Source organism: Balaenoptera physalus (genome assembly GCF_965194825.1).
Source record: "Balaenoptera physalus genome assembly, chromosome: 3".
NCBI lineage: Eukaryota > Metazoa > Chordata > Mammalia > Artiodactyla > Balaenopteridae > Balaenoptera > Balaenoptera physalus.
Genome location: NC_138890.1, coordinates 135,987,798 through 136,010,642, shown reverse-complemented (window position 1 = coordinate 136,010,642; position 22,845 = coordinate 135,987,798). Strand labels below are relative to the sequence as shown.

Genomic DNA, 22,845 nt, shown 5'->3' with positions numbered 1-22,845 from the left:
CATCTGCAAATTGGCAGCTGGGGCCTATCCAAGTAGCAAGAAACATTCAAGAGAAAAAGTTGATTCAAGACTTCAAAGTGAAAAAAAGAAAATTAAGTTATATCTTAAAAATCAAATAAAATGTTTCTGTTTTTCATAAATTCAATGACAAGAGATTATCGTGGTGAAGTGAAAAGAGCAGATGAGTTGAAGTCCAAAGACTTGGGTTCAGGTCACAAGCTGGATCTCGGGTAATTTATCATTTCATTTCTGGAACCCTCATTTATAAAATGGATAAGGAAGTAATATAACACCAGGCTTCCCCAGGACAGTTGAGAGAATTACCTGAGATAATGTATGTGAAACATACCTTGTACTACACACATGTTATTTCAAATGATTTCAGTCTCTCCTCTGTGATCCCATAATACTCCTTACATATTTCCATTGGCTCTTACCATGATATTGTAATGATTTGTTATATGTAGGTGACTGGAGGGAGAGGACCATATTTTATTCATTTTTGTATCTCCTTGGACAGTATTTGGCCACACAGCAAGCGTGCAAAAAATACTGGTTGAGAGAATGAATTGAATACATTGTTGTTTTGTTAAATGACTAATGACATTTTAAAAAACTAAAATATGCTTCAAATTCTGAACCAAGATAGCTTTCATTTTTGGAAAATTTCCTTTTGCCAACTGTAGTCCCTACACATAGGTCTTCATATGCTGGTCACAATGTTAGGCTTAAATTTGGTCTATCTAATGTACCTTTTAACTGTATTTTGGGGGGTAATATATCAATTCCAAAGTCCTTTTGAATATGAAGGGAAATATTAAAAACTCAAAAAGATCACTTTTTTGTTTCCTATAATAACATTTAAGCTGGCAACATGTTCCAGGAACTTGGTTATTTTTTGATAAGTCATCTATTTTCTTTCATAAACAACAGTAAGCTGTAAAATATACCAGTTTAAGCTTGAGGTGGAGGAAACGTTGAAACCTAATTTAGCTTTCTCAGTTAACAATGACTGTACTCTACGGGGAGGACACACAAGCACGTGGACGCTTACACGCACAGATGCACATCCGAGTAGACGTGCAGGGACAAATTTCAGAGCTTCGTCCTGCTGTCAGGATGGGAATTCACCAAGGCACTCTTGCAGCATCTCCAAATGAAATGCATGGGCACCTCATTAAGGGTCGAGCATAGGGCATAAAAAGTGCAACGACTTGCTCTGCATTTGGCTTCTCTTTTACATCCAAGCTCATTGCACAAAGGTCCAACCATGACAGGGTGCTGAAAACTAGCAGCATTAAAAAAGAACCCAGAGTCCCAGAATTATTTCATAAATATATGTAAGACTGAAGGAATGTGTGATGCTCCCCTGTTTGGAACAGCTCAAAGGTGGGTTAAAACCAACTTCGGAATGAATAGCTCTCAGAGATCTGAAAGCTTTCTAATACTGGGATTTCCAACTTTGTGATTTAACGACAACCGTGCTGTTGGCCTTTCCTGACCTGTTGTGAAGTAAATCAGGCAAACTAATGTGGGCTAACAAGTCTTTTTCACACTGTTCGATCACCCTGCCTCTCTTTTTCTCCGCAGACATGGCCTTTCTCCCACTCTGTCTGGCCATCCTCCTCAAAGCGCACAAAATGGCCACTGTAACCCTGCATTACTGTCATTAGATCACAGGTTAGTCAAGTGGAACTGGCTGGCCTTCCCAAAGGAGAGCTCTACTTCAAAAATCTGTCCATGTCAAATGAAGAAAAAAAACCCTGAGCATGGGGTCACCCAGATCAATGATCAAAAGAAACGGAGAATGAAGGGGGGGGGGGCGGAAAGCACACCCTCCTTTTTGTTAAACACACACACAGGTCTGATTTATTATAAGGAATACAGAGATACGGTGAGGTTTTCTCCTCATACACCCTGTTTTCATTTTTTTTATTAAGTAACTTGTTTCCAGCAGGCCCTTCTGGTTGGTAAATTTGGGGCTTTGGGAAAGTCCACAAGGAATCCTTAAAATTTCCCCCAAAAGAAAACACACTCTAGGAAATCCCGTTTTTAGGAGGCCTCTTAAATAGGTCCAAAAACATTGAAAAGCCATAAAAGTAATGCAAAGTAATCCACCTTTAAGGCTTAAGAAGATTCTATTTAAATCTGAAAGTAAGAATTGGTGCGACGAACACTCTAAAATAATCCGAGTAACCTCTTGGGCCTTCAAAGAGAGGAAACAACGAGCCTGTCAATCACATCCTGAGAACACACCAAGTGACACACTATAAAAAGCAGATTTCTGGGCTTCTGTGGTGCCTGCCAGAAACCTAGAGATCTGCAGGTAGGTCCACAGCTAGCGCAAGCAACTCCCTTATATATGTATGCTTTGGCAAAGTATAACATTCTACATTTGCTTTTGTATTTGTTTGTTTTAAAGACAAAGCTACTAACTTGACAGTACTGCCAAGCTGACATATTAAAAAAGTAAGGCAGAATGATCTATCTGGAACATCATCAAGAACAAGCTTTAGTATCAAATTGTGCAAGGGAAAATCACCGAAAGATTTGATCTTTCTGGTTTCATCACAGCAAAAGAGGAAAGGATGTCTTATTAGCGTAACAATTAAAAAAAAAGCAGCTTCTGACAAGAACTCTGTATATATGAAAGAAAGTAAAATAAATTAATTGCTTATAACTAATCTAACGAAAATTGTAAGGGTTGTATAAGGTCCTCATTGCTTCTTTGTTTTCCTTTCAGTTTTTTTTTTTTTTGGTATTTGTAATTTATTCTTTGAGCACCCTCAAAGAGCATATAAATATTTGTGCCTAGATGGACTGTTTTCTGTCTCATTTCTGCGTATCTGACGAGCATTGACGGGCCACTGTACCAGACACAGTTATAAGTGCCGTTTAATCCTCATAACATCGCCGTCTGGAGGAGGGGAAGGCGCAACAATTAATTCTGACTGAGCACTCTCTGTGGGCTCAGTCTTCGTTTAATCCTCACTGCTCGCTATGAGGTTAAGTTCTAGGATTATCCCCATTTTACAGATGAGGAAACAGACTTAAAGTGTTGAGTATTTGCCCAATGTGACTCAGCTGGTCAACAGTAAGCAGGATTTAAATCCAGATTCTGACCTCAGAGTCTTATTGTTTGTCATCTCCAAACCCAAAATGCCAAGTTAAATACACCTCAAGTTAAACATGTGTATGTCCTCTGACCCAGTAATTCCAGTTTTACATTATATACTTGAGAAATGCTTGCAAAAATACAAAAGGAAACACATACAAAGATAATCATCAACAACTTTGTTTAAAATCTCAAAAATCTAGAAACAACCTAAAAGTTTATCAATAAGAGAATGAATGAATAAAAACTACGGCACAGTCATGCCTTGGAACATAGACTTACTTCTGAAGAACTGAGGGCAAAGGCCTTTAAATGCATCTTTAATGATTTGTTTCTTTAAAGAAAAGCTCTGAAACAAATATGGTAAAAATGTTAATATTTGCTAAATCTGGGTGTTGGGTGGATGCCTTTTTCTGTTATATTATTTTCTGTACTTATCTGTATGTTTGAAATTTTCTTTTTCTTTTTTTTAATTTGTGGCTGCGTTGGGTCTTCATTGCTGCGCATGGGCTTTCTCTAGTTGCGGCGAGCGGGGGCTACTCTTCATTGCAGTGCGCGGGCTTCTCATTGCGGTGGCTTCTTTTGTTGTGGAGCACAGGCTCTAGGCATGCGGGCTGCAGTAGTTGTGGCACATGGGCTTAGATGCTCCGCAGCACGTGGGATCTTCCCGGACCAGGGATCAAACCCGTGTCCCCTGCACTGGCAGGTGGATTCTTAACTACTGCACCACCAGGGAAGTCCCTGTTTGAAATTTTCATAATTTAAATAATTTGAGTATGACTCCTTGGATACATATCCTCATACAATCAAATATATCTTTCTCATGTAATCAGAATTGGAGTTCTGTTAATTTGACTTAATAAACCTCTTAAAACTCATGGTAATAATCTAGAGAATGAACTATTAAAATTAATTTTCTTGAAATAATTGTAACATTTTACTGCTATTAGAAGTACTAGCTTTAATATAATTATGTTCATTAATGTATAGTCCATATTTCATTATGTTAAGCAAAATGCATTAGGTTGGTGTTTCTAACCTTTTGATATTCAAAGTTTTATAATAATGTAGGCTGGCTGAAGGCTGAGAGTTATAGATTAGAGTGGAACAGGGCTCATGAGGAGTAAAGAGAATACTTTTCACTGTATACTTTTTTGTACCCTCTTAAAAGTATGCTATATGGTTTTATTAATCAGATTATTAATTAAAATGGATTTTTAAAGATTATGTAATACTCCATGGAGATCCAAGTGAAAATGATAGACATACATTTTCTATAGGATGTTAGTCAGATAATCTTAATTGACAGAGAATGGGTCAAGTAATCTCAACTACAACTCCTTATAAACTTGTCCATATTCGTGTTCAAGCTGAGCTGGAGAAGAGCTGCTGTTCTAAAAATAATTTCAGTGTAAGTAAATCCAGGAATTACAGCCATATCTCTTGCTTAAACATCTTAAAGATATGACATTTTTAACAGCACAAATTTTTCAGTTCAGCTTTACTACGGCTAAAGAACCATATGACAAAATCTTGACTAACTAGAATCCAAACAAGAACAAGTAAACAAGTACTAAAGGAATTACCATTTTTATATTCCCTTTTTAACAGATGAAACTACAAAAACACAGATTTGTATCTAGTGTTTTACCAAAAAAAGCAATGTCTAGAGCCTCATATGGAGTTAGTGCAGATTCAACAAAATATTCTATACTTTGTGCATCAACACTGCTAAAACTAATGTTCTAAATAATTAAAGGGCATTGCACATTGAGAATCATTACAGAAAGATGGTATTTCCCTAGGGCAGAAAACTGTGCTGATAAAGTTTAAAAGACAAAAAAAAAAAAAAAAAAAGACAGAGCTATTTGTAAAGTGTAAAAGAGATAGCTATATTAATAAAAATTTTCTGTTAACTATAACAGGCTCAAGCAATCTAGTGATCTCATGTTAAAAGTCTGTTTTCCCTTTTCACCTAAAAAAAAAATGAGCTTGGTTGCGTATTAATATAAAAATCATTAAAAGCTATTATTAAGGAAAAACAGAAAGATATCAAGACTTGAGCTTTAAAGAAAAAACATCAGGTCAAGATAAAAATATGGAAATTCAGTATCATTTTTTATTGCCCCAAACCTGCAGTAACATGCATTTTTACACTTATGAATCTCTACCTACACATATAAATAATTCAAATATTTAGACTTCACTTTCCAATGAGTTTGACAAGTACCATTTTAAATGAAACTATATTAGAACTGAGTAAAATGTAAATCTTTATATATAACAAGAAAGAAAGGTGTTCTTTCTCAAGAATTTATGTTTTTATGTTTTGGAAAATCGGGGCATTTGTCTGGGCAGATCATCTGCTTTTGCATAACAGTAATAACAATAACAACAGTATCAATGATACTACTTACTGCATGTTGATTATACCTCTATCTCAGGATCTTTTTTGGTTTATTGTTTCAGGATCCCTGTAATGATTACTCAATCTTCTCCTCAACGCAATGTGCTAGATCATGATGACAGAGTATCTTTCTTTTATAGCACCGTTAACAATTGTAATCTTCAACCAGCTGTTCTCTAAGGACTCCCCTGCCAAGCTCTTATTTTCATTTCATTATTTCTTTGTTCTCCTGTCTAAACTACACACAAGTTACCCAGATTTTCCACTCTGGCCCCCTTTCAGTAAAGACTTATTTTGGCTTGACAAATTATCAGGCATAACTACAGTCTAAAAATAAATAATATATTACAAATTCTCCATGTTAAAATTATATCATTCTATGCAACATCCAAATTATTTCACAGTTCATACATAGAACCTTCTTCCCATAAGGCTCAGTTGATTTTACTTATCATTTATGAAAACAATTCCAGTTATTTTATGGAGCTATTTACTGTCAAAACAGTCTTTACAAAGCATTCTTTTTAAGCTCCATAATCTTATTTCAGGTGTGGAATGAACTAAACTCAGTCAGTCTATACACACACTAATGAGTTCAGACACTTGAATGTGTTTAATTGTAAGCCTAAATAAAACAAAATGAAATTCTACTTGACTCTTTTCCTTTACATATGAGTAGAAAACTTGTAGATGTTCTTTTTTTAAAATTTTTGGTCAAAGATTTATATGAAATTTGGATTTCAGAATTTCTAGTAAAGAAGTTAAAGGCCTTAATAGGCCCAGTCTGGAAGGAACTATGTGGTGCCTGCAAACTGAGATGCTATTTTTACTTGTTCAACTCTTGTAAGAACACCTTCTTGTTTGTACTGAAAGTCTGCACCTTACCTGCATTCGAACCACTAGATACCCCTTTTCTCAAGAAACAAATACTCAAAGTGGGTATGTGAATATTTAAATAAGAGTTGTGGCTGCATATGGAATTCTACATAAAGAGATATTACTAAAGAAAGAAAAAGAATGAGTCTAGACACCAGTGAACAAAAGGGAGAAGAGGTTCTATAGACAAATTACTCAGGTGCGGATGAGTTCATTTCTACCAGAGCCCAGAAGCATTGGAAGAGTGGCCACTTCTAAGCACCATTCAGTCTATTGTCTGTACCATTGCCCACGTCTAGTTCATTGTTTTCATCAAAGACACATGCAATTCATAGGTAAAGAAAAAAACTAAAGTGGCAAGGAGAAAATGCCTGTTTCTGAGCAGCAGAGTAGTCTATTCATCTCAACAGATGAAAGCAGGTATCTTTCGTTACGTGCTTTTGTTCTTACAGGAGGAAGTCTAAAAATACATGATTTTCATATTTGTGCTACCACAGCTGAGCTTTTCAAAGTCACTGCCAGAAATGGACTGGTTTTCTTACCTGCTTTTTCCATGTTTTAAGTCAAGGATGTCTGCCTCATTATAAACCTTGCTGCTTCCCTAGACTTTCTGTAGTCTGGCTTCGCTGTGATTACTGGTCGAAACCTTTAATTACAGTATATAGTTTGTGCAGCTGCCTGGAAATTGGTCTCAGGGTCAGTGGCTCTTCCCGTTCCCCTCTTTCCATTCTTTTGAAGCAATATTGCTGAACTAGAGGCATTGTTCCAGCTTTTGGCTGTGCTCTGTCTGCTGCACACTATGAATAGCTTTGCAATCACTCTAGCAATTGGTTCTTCAAGTGCCTTTAGGTTGTCAATTGTAATTCATTGGCTCCAGGCACCTTTTCTCTTTTCATTCTCTTGAGGTCTTTTCTTATTTAATTTGCAATAATATTAGGGAATGTCTTCTTCAGACATGTCACTAATGTCTTTCTGATTATGAGGCTTGGTATACGTGTGACTTTCATACATCTGCCTGTTAAAATGTTTCACTACTTCCCTTTTGTCTGATATGGGATGGCAATCTTTGCAGTATCTTGCAAGGAATTTAGCTTAATCTTGAAGTCTTCTTTCTAAAGAATAATCTAAAGAATCCGCTGTAAAATACTCTCACTGGAGTTAATTTATGTAATTAGTTATTATTTTTGTAACTTCCCAAAGGCGTAATTTTTCATTTTTGTAATAAGAATTAAGCTCTCATATTTTCCTCCTAGAATCATGCTCTATTTTTTTTAGTACATACAAATTATAAATTTGAGCTCTTACACAACTGAGAAATAGTTAAGAGATAAAGGGCTCTGACTATTTAGAAATCAATGCCTATGTTTTTAGACCCTTTTCAGAAAACCTATCCTCAGACATCTCTTGAGAGATTATATAAAGAAAATATTCAAACTATTCAAAATGAGTTCTGATGGTTCTGCACTAGAGGAAGTTTATTTTTCTTTAGAGAAGAGAACAAACAAACATATCTCTTGATCATTTAGGAAACAAACAAACAAAAAAACCTTTAGTGTATTAAGTCTCAAATTCCTAGTTCTGGGTCCAGATTAACCCCTCTCATTAGTTGTAGCCATTCCGGAGTAACCAAAGGTATTTTTAAGCAGACACTATGTAATAATAATAATGATAATAATTATCATAATGATAATAACTAACACTTATTGTGCTTTTTATCTTCAAAGCACCTTACTGGCATTAACTATGTGTCTATCTTCAAATAAATTTAACTCGACAAATGTTTTATTAACTTTGTAAGCTATGGAATGTGTAGTAACTGAGTTTCTTTGCAAATGAAATAAATAAATAAAACTAAGAACCAAGGAAATGATTCTGGAAACTTTTGCCTCAGAATCATTTGCTGCCTTTGCTGAATGAGAGTTAATCAAATACTTATTTTTACAAACTACAAAACTGAAATACAGATATAAAGGGTGAAGTTCACCAGTACAACCAATCAAATACATATTGCTTCAAATAATGAAGAAGTAAAATAATACTGTTTGGATAAAATCAAACTCTAACTGTATTAGTTATGGTTCATTATTGTAAAATATTTAAATATTTATAGGAAGAAAAACTGTTAAATGTAAGAATTTTAAAAATCCTTCTAAGTTTCACAAATGTAATAAATACTTTCATTAATTTACACAGCTAAATTTGCTTTTATACATTTTTTATTATGTTTTAACTTGAATACATTGCTTTAAAATCATCTCAATTATGTTCCCATAGAGTTTCACTATATACCATACCAGTCTCCACATGAGAAATATAAACAGTAAAAGATAGTTTGTGATGCTAGCAAGTGAAATAAGCTCTATATGGTTAAAAGATATGCAATTAATAAAAACATATTAAAATAGTATTATTCAGGCAGGATGTCCTCACTTTTTATGAGGGACTTGGGAAGAAAATAGTAACCTGTTGTAAGCAAAGTCCTCAAGTGAACAAATATAAGTACATAAAAAGACATTAAAACAAACTTGTAAATATGGTAGTTAACAGATTGAAGCTTTTAAACACTATTAACATGGTTGGAGTGGTGAGGTTTCATAGAAGATGTGGTTCGTGAGCAATATTCAAAGGCCAGGGTTTGATGCAGAGGAAAAGGAAAATTTTTATATTCAAGGATGGAAGTAGATGAGTCATACTGAGTAAAAGGAGAGTAGGGAAATCTAGACAAAGCTGATGGCATTAAGCCAACAGGGAAGCATGTACAGAAAGACTCAGAGGTAGTACTCATTCAAACAATATATAGTGAGTACAGAGACATAAACAAGAATTCCTGTCCTGCAAGTAGCTTGCAATCTTGAAGGGTAGACTGAAAAGTTAATAGGCAATTAATTCTAATCTTTATGATTAGGATAAGACCAGGATGCCTTGGGAAGTCACAAGGAGGGCATCTATCTCAGCCATTGGTATCCAGGAAAACTTCTTGCGACACATAAGCTTTAGGTGGTTTTCCTACGGTGACAGGAATAGTGAGTAGTAGATGAAATGACAGAGAAAAGGGAATTCAATTCTCAAGCACATTAACCTGTTAAATCTGTGGTGTTTCATTTGATTCTAGAAGGAATTAGAAGATAACACTGATTTTTAATATGGGTATCGTGAAAAACAGAAAGGAAGTCTGTTCTTTCCAGTCTGTGTTGGGGGATAGGAAGGAAGGGAGGAAGGGAGGAGATGTGGGGATGTAAACAACCAGGGAATTCTGAAAAGTACTACAGGTGAGACAGCTGGGCACTAAACTGTCTGGAGGAGGAAAGTAAGAATTGGAAGAGGTTCCAAAACTTGCCAGCTTTACATAAAATGAACATATGCATGTGACTGAATAAAGGACGAAAGTGGAAAGAAATGGGGGTTTTATAAAAGAACATAATGAATTCGTTTTGTGTATACACTTTATATTTTCAAATGTATTACTTTGTTATCCCACCTAAACAATTTTCTTGATAGAAGGGACCTTTTTTATGTAACATATTTGTTAACGGGAATTTCTTTAGTTTTCAGTGGGCAGGGCATATTCTCATCATATTGCCTGGTGGGTGCAAGAAACACAGGTATACAGGGTTCCCTAGAATGGTGAGATCAAGATGGCTAGATTTAGAATCAATGAAATCAAATATACAAATTAATTTTTTTTCAAGGAATGCATATAAAAAGAAAAAGCACATCAAAATACAATAAAGGGACTTTCCTGGTGGCACAGTGGTTAAGAATCTGCCTGCCAATGCAGAAGACACGGGTTCGAGCCCTGGTCCAGGAAGATCCCACATGCTGCGGAGCAACTAAGCCCGTGTTCCACAACTACTGAGCCTGCGCTCTAGGGCCCACGAGCCACAACTACTGAGCCCGCGTGCCACAAGTACTGAAGCCCACGCACCTAGAGCCCGTGCTCCGCAACAAGAGAAGCCACTGCAATGAGAAGCCCGCGCGTAGCAACAAAGACCCAATGCAGCCATAAATAAATAAATAAACAAATAAGTAAGTAAATAAATAAATAAATTTATTTTTTAAAAGTACAATAAATAAAATATTCTGGCTCTTTCAAGTAGTCTCTAAAAGTTGCTCTATAATAATGACACTTTTGTAATTAACTATTGAAATGATTGCGATTTCAGCTTCTCTTGCAAGTGAGTAAACAGTTTCAAGAGATCACTGAGTCATTCAATGGAAAACTGATTTCCAAATGCTCTCATTATTTCCCCAAGATTAAACTGTAACAGAATGGAGTACATCTGTAAGGAATGGACAAAAAATAAGTTGTACCTCTTATATCACTTTAGGATAAGTGTACATCCCATGAGGGAGTTTTCAAACTGCTCACACAATAGGTATGTACACTGTTCTATGTGAAATCGAATTAGTATTCTAAAATGCTGCCAAGAAGCAGGTCAAGATATTTGGAAGACTCTTAAGATTTAGAGTATATGACACTTTACAATGATTATACCACACACGCACACAAACACACACATTTCTCTCCATATACAGAAAGTAATATTAAATTAAGCTGAGATTTTATGTGATTTAAACACTGCTTTGCACTTCTAATAAAAGATTTGTCATGTAAAATCAGAGATGACATTCATTACTTCATAGAACTACCAGAAAAGAACAGCTCTCCTGTGAAGCAGTGTAAATATAGAAAATTTAAACTAGCGGATTATTTACAGACAAACAGTGTCCAAAAATTTCAGTCTTGCAAAACTCTCTCTGACCCTTTGTAGGAAGGGGGAAAAGTACACGACGTAGAAATAATTATCTATAAACAAGAAGTAATTATACTTAAATGTAACAGTTAAATAACATAAAACATATATTAGCGCTCTCTTCCAGAAAATGTCTAGACTAAAAAGTGAGAACTAGATAAACTATTCATGACACGGTGAATACTGAAAGTACTATTCAAAAAACATGAATATTGATAATCAAAACAAAACATGGTCTAAAAAAGTAATGTTTATATCATTACAGAAATACTCACAAATACTCTTCTATTCTTCTCAAATAGAACACCACATTCTATGTACATCACAATAACGAACTAAATTACAATTGAGCAAAAACTGAGAAATGCCTGATTACAAATTTCAACTTTAATGCTGACATCCTAATTTACAAGCTGGATTTTCCTATGCTACAATTAATGAGCCATGGAACCAAATAGTGTCATCTGGCCTTATAATTCTACTTCAAAATTCTATGTTTCACAGTTTTCATCCTTTTTTTACATTTTTTAAATTGAAGTACAGTTGATTTACAATGTTGTGTTAGCTTTCATATTTCTTAATATTGGCTTTAATATAAAATATTCAAGTTAACTCAGTATTTTTGATGCATTATTTCTGAAAAAGTTAAATACTTTTGGATTAAGGAGATGAATGAATATCAAATCAGATTAGATTGCTGAAAGGATAAACTATTTCTTTCATGTTGACAAAATGTGTTATTTTATAAGACATGGTAATGCCCAATAAAATGAGAATAAGATTTGAAAAAGCTAGGAGGTAAAAGAATCACAATCAGCAACTGTGTCAAGGGAAAACAGGATTACTTTTATTGGCTACTCTATCAACTTAACTTCTCATAAAATCCTCCTGATCTATTAAATAACTTCAGAACTGAAGTATGCTCTCCTGTGGGAGCTGTAAAACAAATTAGATACAATTACAATTCAATACAAATAAAAAACCAACCTATTTACCCTTAAGATGATTCTTGTTTTAGAAAGCTTTATCATTTATATTAGAACAGAATTTTCCCTAATGAATCAAGTGGGTCACTTGACATAATTATAGATTTTTATATTATATTTTCTACAGAGGAAAATAGTTGATATGAGTAAATTCTGGAAAACTGTTGTAACTACACTTCCCTAAAGTGAATACAACAAACATCTGTTGCAAGAACTGCTTGGCTTTCAGACAGTATGTAAAGGGTGTTCTTTTTCCCAGTGTTTTGTTATTACAAAAAAAAAAAAAAAGCTTATTTGTTAAAAAACATGTTTCTACTATCGAGTCTCAAGGCACAAAATCTTAAAATTCTGTTAAGTTAAACATAGGTCATTACCAGGTAGGTATATCACAGAAAGGGAAACTATGCAATGCACAAGACTCCACTTACTTTCTAAAAGGGCAACAAAATAATTGGGCACGTTGCCCTCTGTCAGTGGGTTACACAGTAATTTTAACCATTGTTCCTATCTTAATTTAGTTCTCAACACAAACCTAGCAAAACTCACATCATAGAGGAGGGAACTAAATACATAACTTCCTGATGATTTTCATCCTCTGTTGGAATCCAAGCGATAATTCAGCTTTCTCCTTTGGATTTCACCGGCTCCTACCAGCTTCTAAGCTCAGTGGTAACCTGATATCCTCATTAAATGATAAATGAATTCTTAAAGTTTTACTCCAGTGACAGGATAAATAACTGCAAAATTTTTGCATAATGCATTAAGCACAAAATATAATAATTTCAATGGGAGGAGGGGAAGAATCAACGAGCCTCTATGCCTCATCTTTTCTTAACTGCATCAAAGAATTGTTCTGTGCTTCTTGGTAAACTGAATGCGTTTTCCCTGATTCTGAAAGAACAGAATTTTACCTAAAATTCACAGGTATTCTGCAGAGTAAAACACCATCTTTTTAGTATTTGGAAATTCCACAAAGTGCACACAAATGAGCAGGTACAAATGAATAAAAATGTTTATAAGCAACAGAGCAGCACACAGCACGTAATACCTTTAGGATCAGGAAAGAAAGTAATAAACAGATGACGACTTCTCAACACATTTCAAGTAACACGTAACTTTGCTCACTTCTCAATCTTCTCTCTCCTCTTCTACTCGTGCCTACTCCCAACCATTTTGAGGTTACTATTTATAAACAAGTTTAAGATTCCATTTTACAATTCCATTTTTATGCTAACAATAAGGTATTAATTTAATTCCTAAAACATTCCTAGGAGTACTGCAGCAAAGCATCATAATAACTACACTGAGAAACCTCTGTTGTTCAAGGAATGGGGAAAATAGGAAGCTTCCATTTCTTTCTCTCCCAAATCCAAAGTAAGTTGAAGCACTTCATTATGTTTCAATAAGTTCAAGATCTACAATGGAATTTGTCCATGAATTCAATTAGGGCAGTCTAAAATGTTAACATGCACCTGGAACAGTACGTGTTTATATAATCATAGGGAAAATGCTTTACATAGAGCAGTCCTCAAAATGGTATTTGCAAATTCCATCACAAGTCAAAATTTTGAGGAAAGTTCATTTAAAATGGATATGAGTAAAAAGGAAAGTCAAAGTCACATATGTTCCAGTATATACAAGTTTAGAATAATTTTCAAAGTATATCTATGATTACTCTACATTCACAACTTCTTCCTACTAAAAGATGAAGCACAAAAAGATAGCAGCCCTTTTCCTGGGAGAGACAGCCAGCCAACAGCCACATGGCATACTCCAAAGCAATCAATTGTTAAAAGCTTCCTTTATTCAATGTAGCAGGCCTTAATTCCTATGGAGGATTACCATGAGTCATATATTAGGTTTAAAGAACTCATTAGTTTCTTTTTTTGATGTCTATGGAAACATATAAACAGTTTCTTAAATTAAAAAGCAAAAAAAGAAAAAATTATATTTTCCACAATGAATCTCAGAATACCAATGCATTTTCAGCAAAGCACCTTATAAACATAATCTAACATTCATAACTACCCATCATTATACACTATTATATCCATTTTACAGACAGAAAAACTGGTGCTAAGAAGTTAAAAGATGTATCTGAGTTCTTAAGAACAGATCAGGAAGGCACCCAATTATAGTGCTGAAGATCTGCACATTGATGACTGTCTGAATAGATTTGTTACTCTTTTTATCTTAATCATTTAATGTTATCCATAAGGTATTTCACAAAATCTAAAAAGGAACAAGGTGCTAACTACTTAATGCTGAGTTAGGCAACTAAAGATACACGTAAGCTCTATTTAATAAGAAATCCTTGCCTTCTTTACTATTTTTCTAAAATAAATGAAAATTCTCTACATACAGTACCTCCTACACTTCAAATTAATCCCACTCACTTCTCATTTTTAAAAAATCACATTATTCCCATTTTACAGGTGAGAAGACAGGCACAGGGACAAAGTTATTTGCCCACGGGTCCCACACAAAGTGGGAGAGAGACTGGAGTTAGGACATGTTATGTCCTTGGCTCCTCATCCATTTTTCAGACTAAAGGGCAATGTGGTTCCTATTATTCCGAAGTCACTAAAAGAAGCACACAATTTTTGAAGGGGGGGGGCGTGGGGGAAGTAATGGAACATATCCTGAAAGTTACAGGTGTAAAGGAATACATCAAAAGTTTTGATTTCACTGTTCTTAAGATTAAAATTCACTATAATTTAAGTTTTGAAAGCTATTCACTTATCTTATTACTTTAGCACCATGAATCAGAAACTCTGCTGAGACACTGATTATCTGCCCAGAATTAGTCTCATGCTTTTATAGGAAAGATACAAGCTAAGAAATGAAATTAAATATGGAAGATAAAGAATGGGTCCATACTAAAAGGTATTTGCTGGCATGGAACCTGCAAGATAAGACATCAATTTTCAGGCTGGCTGATTACAGAATAGGACCCATTGCTTCTCGTCCACAGTGAGCATTTCAGAGGGACAAGAACACGACATTTGAGGGCAAGTGATGCATGGTAATACGCACGACGCATTCCTTGAAAAGAAGAATGAACTAAGTAAGCTGTTGAGGTAAAAAAAAAAAAAAAGTTAAATGACCAGGGCTTTAGCCCTTTAAAATAGATGAGAAATATATTCCTATAAATCCTTTAACTTTTGCTAAACAGTTAAAAAAAAAAAACTATGGTCTCCAAGTGGGGTTAGGGGTGTGAATAATAATTTTTATCAGATTGATATAGGCTTTCTGTTTTCTAAAAAAACTTAGGTTTCGTGTTGCAAAACCAGCATATCTCCAATTACAAGAATCTTTTCCAATTCCAACATGGCAGCAAAAGTCAACAAACAAGACAGACAAAGAGCTGTCGCCTTAATGAGACATACCTCTTGTACTGATCGAGCGGCTGGCTTGTCTTGATGATTGGCCAATATTAAAAACGGTAAAGTGCATAACTGTGGGTGCTGAAGAGCTGAGTGCAGTTCATTTCTAGCAGTCTCTAAATCATCTTCCGAAGAGGCACTGTCTAATACAAATATTACCCCTTGAGATCCTTGGTAGTAGCGGCTCCAGTATTTCCGGATATTATCAGCCCCTGTCAAAAACAAAACAAATTCTCTTTTTAAAGACAGCTTTCAGCAACTGAAAAATGTTCCCAACAGTAATTTCCTATTGGAAACCAATGCGGCTTTAAAAATTAAGTGCGGAGATCACAGATGATGAGAACAAAGGCATTAGAGCCAATGGGTGGATATGGCCTTGAAGGAGAACACAAAAGTTTAAGAGTCATTCTTCATGCCTTTCTTATCAAAATATGGAAGAAAGAATCAGGATAAGTACTTCTTAGACTTAAACACAAAAGAATGTTTTCAGATTTTGCTTAATAGTCCTGAAAAAACTACCCTCTCTATAGACTGAGTTTGAGCCTAACTCAGACAGCAGTATAACCAAGCTGTTCACCAAGGGTTCTCTCCATACCATGAACATTATCTTGTTGACATTTTCTGAGAACTGCTTACACTGATCAGGACAGCCTTGTTTAATTTATCCAGAAAGTTAAAACTATTAGCACAATACCTTTATGTGTCAAAGTGCTAAAGTTTGTAATGAAGTGAAATCTTGGCCTTTGGTACATCTGCCTAACACCATTAGGCAATGAGCACACTCATGGCCTCAGTCTGATGGGATGTTCACAGAAAAAGATACTGAGATGCTCATCAGCCAGGGCCAAGTCTTATTCCTTGTCATATTTCCAATATCTAGCATAATGTACAACTCAAAGTGTGATACAGGAATGAGGAAAATGAGGGAAGGAGGAAATGAAATTATACACTCATTAGGCTTCCAACTCTGAGGAAACCGGGGCCAAGAGAGGTGAAGTGACTAAGCTCCATTCATGTGTATAGCAAATCACAAACTTGAGATCTGTGTCTGAGTTAGTAGGCAACTTGCCCAGGGAAGGCATGGGTATTTCCCATTACATCATGATGAATACCTCCTTTTCTTTGATTCATGAATAGCATGGGCAATTTTTGTGCGTATGTGTGTATTTGGGGGGGGGGGGGAAGTTATATAACCAATACAAGTTATTGGTTACATAACAAAAATTAGATATCAAGGAATTTCACCAATTTAGGGCATATAATCAAGTTCTGACCACTCAATAACTATATTTTAGGCATCTCTTGAACATCTAGCTCCAGTGGTGGATATACTGTGCTGAGTGTTAGGGATTCAGAGTAGAGACTGGAGTTGGTGTGCCAATTGTGTGTCTCTTCCCAACACTGTTCAGTGACATCATTTTGGTAGCTCAAAAATGGATAGGTAGGAGTATTTTCACCAAGAAAAATCAGCAAAAGCTATCTGTCAGGTCTTTTCTTCCCCTGGAGAGCCAATATATCACTAGATGACACTGAGAAGCTCATATTTTTCTGGGAGAAATAGAATAAAAAAAAAGATTATAATAAAGAGTAATAAAGCACTGTGATAGAGGAACTTATTAGGGTTCTCTGGGAACAAGAGATGAGGCATCTTATCCAGACTGGGCAAGTCTCTTAAAAGAGTAATATCAACCAAACATCTACCATTTATTAAGAACTTCTACATTCCAGGCACAGAGCTAAGTATTTTCAAAAAAAATAGCTCATACAATTCTTACAACAATCTTAAGAGGGAGGTGTAACTGACTCAGGCTTTGACACTTATTTTGAGATTCTAAAATCTGGGGTATTCATCAAAATACTATGTGAAATAACCAGGTATATAATAAGAACAAGGGCATTTGATGTTGAGCAACCTTAAATATGTAAAGACAGGGGATATGAGCAGGGTTAATGCCAATCAGGCAGGGTCCAACCAAGAAAACAAAACAAAGAGAGGAAATTTAAGCCAGAGATTAGTTAATATAGGGAATTAGTTGCATAAGTGATGGTGGAACTAAGAAAACAATAGGGGCACTGAAATTAGCAACATCTTAGGTCAGGTTCCCTACATGCAGAGCCTGAGACGGCATTTCTTACACACCTGAGTATAGACAGAGTGCTGTCAGGAGAAACAAGAGAGAAAGAAGCAAGCCAGAATGGGGGAAGGAGCTACACAAAGATATGGTTTCAGAAATGCAGCCTCAGTCTGATCCAATGAGCAGTTCTAGAACGTGGACTGAACCACGGAATTTGTCCCATCCAAAAGGCAAGGGGGCTGGGCTGTTATACCCCTGAACAGTCATTGGCTATGAGCCACCCCTGGGGAACAGGAGGGGGGGCTGGGGCATGATCTCATAATCTCCCCAACATACTTGGTTGAGGCAATTACTGTCAGCCAAGGGCAGGCCTCTGGAGAAGGGTACAGGTGTGAGTCATTAGCAGCCAATACCCGCAGCAGCTGGGAGATGGATGCACTGGCCCAGTAAAGGAGATCTGGGTAGGGTACCAACAACATCTGCTACAGGCTACATCCAGACATTATCCATATGGGAGAGAAACATCCATAAGCTTGAAGAACAAAAGTAGGGACAGTGTTACCTGGTGGTAAATGTTTAAAATAACAAAAATGCTGTGCGCACATGTATCCATACACAAGCTTTTTATACATTTTACCTACATAAAGGATGTGTAGCACACAATTTTCATATAATAAGAATATATGCAACATGCTTTATCATAAATTCTATAGACCTCATTAGTGCTCACAGAATGCTTTCATTGATTTCGTCAAACTTTTGTATCCATAGCCAACCAGCAGTTGAGGTTGACCAACTCCAGTTCTGAAATAAATGTTGGTTGTGCTAAGTGTTTACATGTATTAAGTCACTGGCCCATGACAGTCTTATGAGGTAGGTACTTTTATCACTCTCATTTTATCAATAAGGAAATCAAGACACAAAACAATTACATAACGTGTCCAAGGCTAAGCAACTAGGAATATATTTAGGTCTATTGTGATCGAAATAGAAGGATCATCGACCAGAAAGGTGACAAAGCTAAATAAAGAACTCTACTACCACATGAGCCAAGAGGGGGAAAAAGGGAACCTGCTAGAATAAAAGGTACCTAAGTGCTTATATATATTAATGCTCAGAGTGGGAAGCTGTCCAAGAACATTTCCCAACCAATTAATTCAACAAATAGTATTATTGTCTATTCTATACAAGTCACTGAGCTAGGACCTACAAGAAGTATTTAGAAAGCCACTATTCCTCTTAGCTCAGACCCTCAAAGCCTGTAAAGTAATGCTGATTACAATGAGGTCTGCAAATGTATGAGAGGAAAAAAACATGGCCATAGCATTGGAGAGTATCCAGGGAGTGAAGTATAAGGAGAAGAATACTAGATGCATGTTTTAATGGAACTTGTTCACTGGAAATATGTGGGACATACTGGAAATCCAACTTGTGAAGTCCTCTTTCAACAAGAAACTATTTTCACCTGTCACATTTAGGAGACCATAAGGAACCTAGTGAGATGAAATGACAGTCCCAGGCCTGTGTTGGTGGATGAAACAAACCCAAATACCATAACTTTTTTAAATGCCCTGTATACGACATAATATATGAATATGTTATTAATATTGCAAAGACCCTTTTCTTCAATCTCCTGCTACACAGTCATCGGCCCAATCTTAGCATTTCTGACTTTCATCACAAGCACTGAGGCTGGAATTGTAAGTTTCAGTTCAGCCTCCCACACAACAGCTTTAGTCAGCAGCAGCCTCAACCCAGATCAGGGCCGAGGAAACCAGGAAAGGCGTGGGCGGGGGGGGGGATACAGCTGTTCAGTCCAGCTGAGTGGGCCTTAAGTTCACTCACCAACTTCAGATGAGAAAGGGATGTGTCATCTACCCAGCTGCCAGGTGCTTTGAGAAGTGAGCCTAACTGGGGAAATTTGGAACACCTATTTGATTGCCCACATCCCAGCATTCCCAACCTACAAACCAAATCCACACGGGGTAACACACACAGGACAGCATATCTAACAGCAGTCTGAGCCTGCTCTTATTCTAATGACTGGAAATTGTGTGCTCTGCGTCCCTGAAATTACAATTGTTATATAAAAAGGATAAGTACCAAACTCAAACCTGATCTATACTTTGTTCATTTAGATTAAAAATCAAAGGGGTGGTCTAAACAGTAGAGAGCTTGGGTGGAAGGTGCTGCCGAATGTCCTCATTACCCAAGATCTGAGATCTCCTTACTGAGGGTTGTAAGGAAGTCTTGGGAATCTAAGGTTCATTCTGAGAGCCAATCAATTAGGATAGCCTGGTTCAAGGTACCACACAAGAGCAGTGATAGAAGACAGGAGCATAATGTCCTCATTGGGCAGGTTCATTTCTATGGCACACCATGGACTTTTTAATTCATTAATTCATTCCTCTAATAGATATCTACTGAGCACCAGGCATCGTCTTAGGTGCTGGGACACAGAAGTAAACAAAACAAGACCAAACTTTCAGTCTTCATAAGGCTCACATTCTTTACCAGCAGAGCCAGTCTACCATTATAGAGGTTAAAAATGCCAGGTACTGGTATTCCCAGCCTCTGTCTCTTGCAGCATGGACATCTGATTCAGTTCTGGTTAAACAGGACTCGACAAAAGTCTGCTGGGAGCTTTTGGAAAAGATTTTGCTCCTCATTAAAAAGATAGATGCCCAAAGAGAGCCTCCTCTTTCTTCTACTGTTTAGATTTCATTAGGTGATCAGGTGATGCTTTGAACAGTGTTAGCCTCCTAGCAACCTTAAAGGAGACATACCAACATACTGAGGACATCAGAATAGAAAGACAGAAAGAACCTGGGTCCTTGAGAACGGTGCTGAGCAGCAGAACCTATCCCCAGTTCTGTCTTATAAGAACTCATTCTGTGAGCACAGTACATGCCAATTATTCAAGCCAATTTTAGAAGACTATTTTGTTATTTGCAGCCAAAAAGATGCTTAGTCCCCTCATGGTAAATTAATATGCTATGAATAAGTTCATTAAAAGAGTTGCTCTTTGAAAGGTGGACCCGATGAGCTAAAAAACAAACAAACAAACCAGGAATATGCAGGAGTCAACTACAACAATAAAACAGTTGCTCCAAGTTTTCCCTATGGAAAATCTGATCTCTAGACCAGTGATGTCCTACTGACCTTTTGTGATGGAAAAAAAAAAAAATTCTACATCTATGCTTTCCAACATGGTAGCCACTAGCCACATGTGGCAACTGAGCACTTGAAATGTGGTCAGTGCAACTGAAGAACTGAATTTTTAATTTTATTTAAATTTACTTGATTTTGCCCAAGGCACTCAGCAGCCAGAGAACGCTCCCAGACAGAGAATTCCAAGAGGTTTAAGTTGTTGAAAGTCAGTCTGGTGCTCATGGAAATGGGGTTATGGGGGACACCAACAAAGCCTCCCTCAGCTACCCCCCAAAATAGCATATAAATGTCAATTTAGGCCATGTGACTAGCTGTTGGCTCATGAGCAGAAAGCACACACACACAAAATACAATCATTATTATGTGTAAATAAATATCCAAGACTTGGTTTATGTAATTATCCATATACTTTTGGGCAGAAGAAGTAGCCATTCTCAAAGAGTGTTCTTCAAGACTCTTTCTGGAGACCCAGGAATCAACACTGTTTTTAGAATAAGACGTTATTTGCTATTTTCACCACACTGACATTTTTGCTAATGGTGCAAAACAAAGGTGAATAAATTTGAGGGTAACCTAACATGATCAGAAGTGCTGGCTTCAAACTAGTAGTCACTGTATCCTTGACCACCATGTATTTGCCAGGGCGGGGAGCAAGTGTCACCTAAGAATGAACTTAATAAAGCAGCAAAAAGTCTTAGTTTTATCAAATTAGCTCTTAAACATGTCTTTTTTAAAAAAAAAAACTAAATGAGAAGCAGGCAAAAAGCATTTTTGCTACACACCAAAGCACATGGTTGTTTGGAGGTTAAGCATCAGTGCAACTCAGTTGTGAGCTAAACTGGTCGTTTTTATTTTGCTGGAATCCCATTTTTACTTGAAATTTCAACTGACAAACTATGATTATATTCAGTCTTGAGTATTTGATAGACATTTTCTCAAAAATGATTACGTAAGCCTGTAACTTCAAGGAAAACAACTGATAGTATTTGTTGTCAGTGGTAAAATTTGTTTTCAAGCCAAAACTAGAATTTTGGGAAAATGTTTGCATCACTGAGATCTTGACAGCTTCTCAATGATGAGATTGGTGATGATATTAATAGATATTTATTATAAAATGTTTCAACATTTGGAAGATCTACCTAACTTAATGAATCAATATTTTCCAAATGACCAATGCATGATGGTACAAAAACATGCATAGATTAAAAAAAAACACACTCAGAGCACAAGACTGATCATTGGATGTTACGTAACTGAATACAAAAAGTGCGTGGATGTGGTTTTCAGATTCCACATCGCAAATGACCTTTAAAAACTACCACTTGTTAAAGAATTCCGGTGTCATATGAAAGAAGACAATCAGCAATCATCCGAACAGGCTATTAAGATACGTCTCCCTTTTTGAATTTATCTGTGTGAGGCTAGAATTTTTTCACTCCAACCCAAATAACACATAGCAACAGACTAAATGTAGAAGTTGCTATGAGAATCCGGTCCTCTTCTACTAAGCCAGACATTAAGGAGATTTGCCACTGTTCTCAAATATTTGTGTTTGTTTTGGAAACTGTTAATTTACATTAAAATATTTTTTAACATTGATGTGTAATGGGTTTATTGTTACTTTTAAAGGAATTGAAAAATATTTTTTAAATTTATCAGCTTTAATTCCTAACATGGAAAATATTGATATATATAAATATCGACACATACATATAAGCTATATAAACAAAAACCCTCTGAGGTCTCAATAATTTAAGAGAATAAAGGACCTGAGATCCCATAGAAGTTTTAAGAATTGTAGATACCAATTACCTTTAATATGCAAAAGAAACTTAATGGTCTCTTTAAGATCTACTAAAATTTGGTATAAATTCAGAGCTGTTTTCCAACAGAAATAAAGATGTTACACTGAATTATCTTTACTCTCCCCTGACTGTCTCCCGTCCAAAGATAGGCCAGCCGGAGCTGGGAGCATAATCTCAAAATTAAGAGGTCCACATAGGAGTCATACTAATCTCCTTGGTCTCACTGTGTTGGAATTCTAACCCAGTGGTCACACGCTTCCATGCTTAGAA

At 36.1% G+C, this 22,845-nt stretch overlaps 1 protein-coding gene across 7 annotated transcripts in view; it reads right to left on the bottom strand.

Annotated features, from left to right (window-relative positions):
• ARL15 (ARF like GTPase 15) overlaps positions 1-22,845 on the bottom strand; it is a 420,722-nt gene that overhangs the window by 204,408 nt on the left and 193,469 nt on the right. For all 7 annotated transcript variants that reach the window (XM_082455931.1, XM_082455935.1, XM_082455936.1 and 4 more), the window contains one exon: positions 15,528-15,736. In XM_082455931.1, the coding sequence (XP_082312057.1) occupies positions 15,528-15,736 (209 nt within the window). The remainder of the gene's footprint in view (positions 1-15,527; positions 15,737-22,845) is intronic.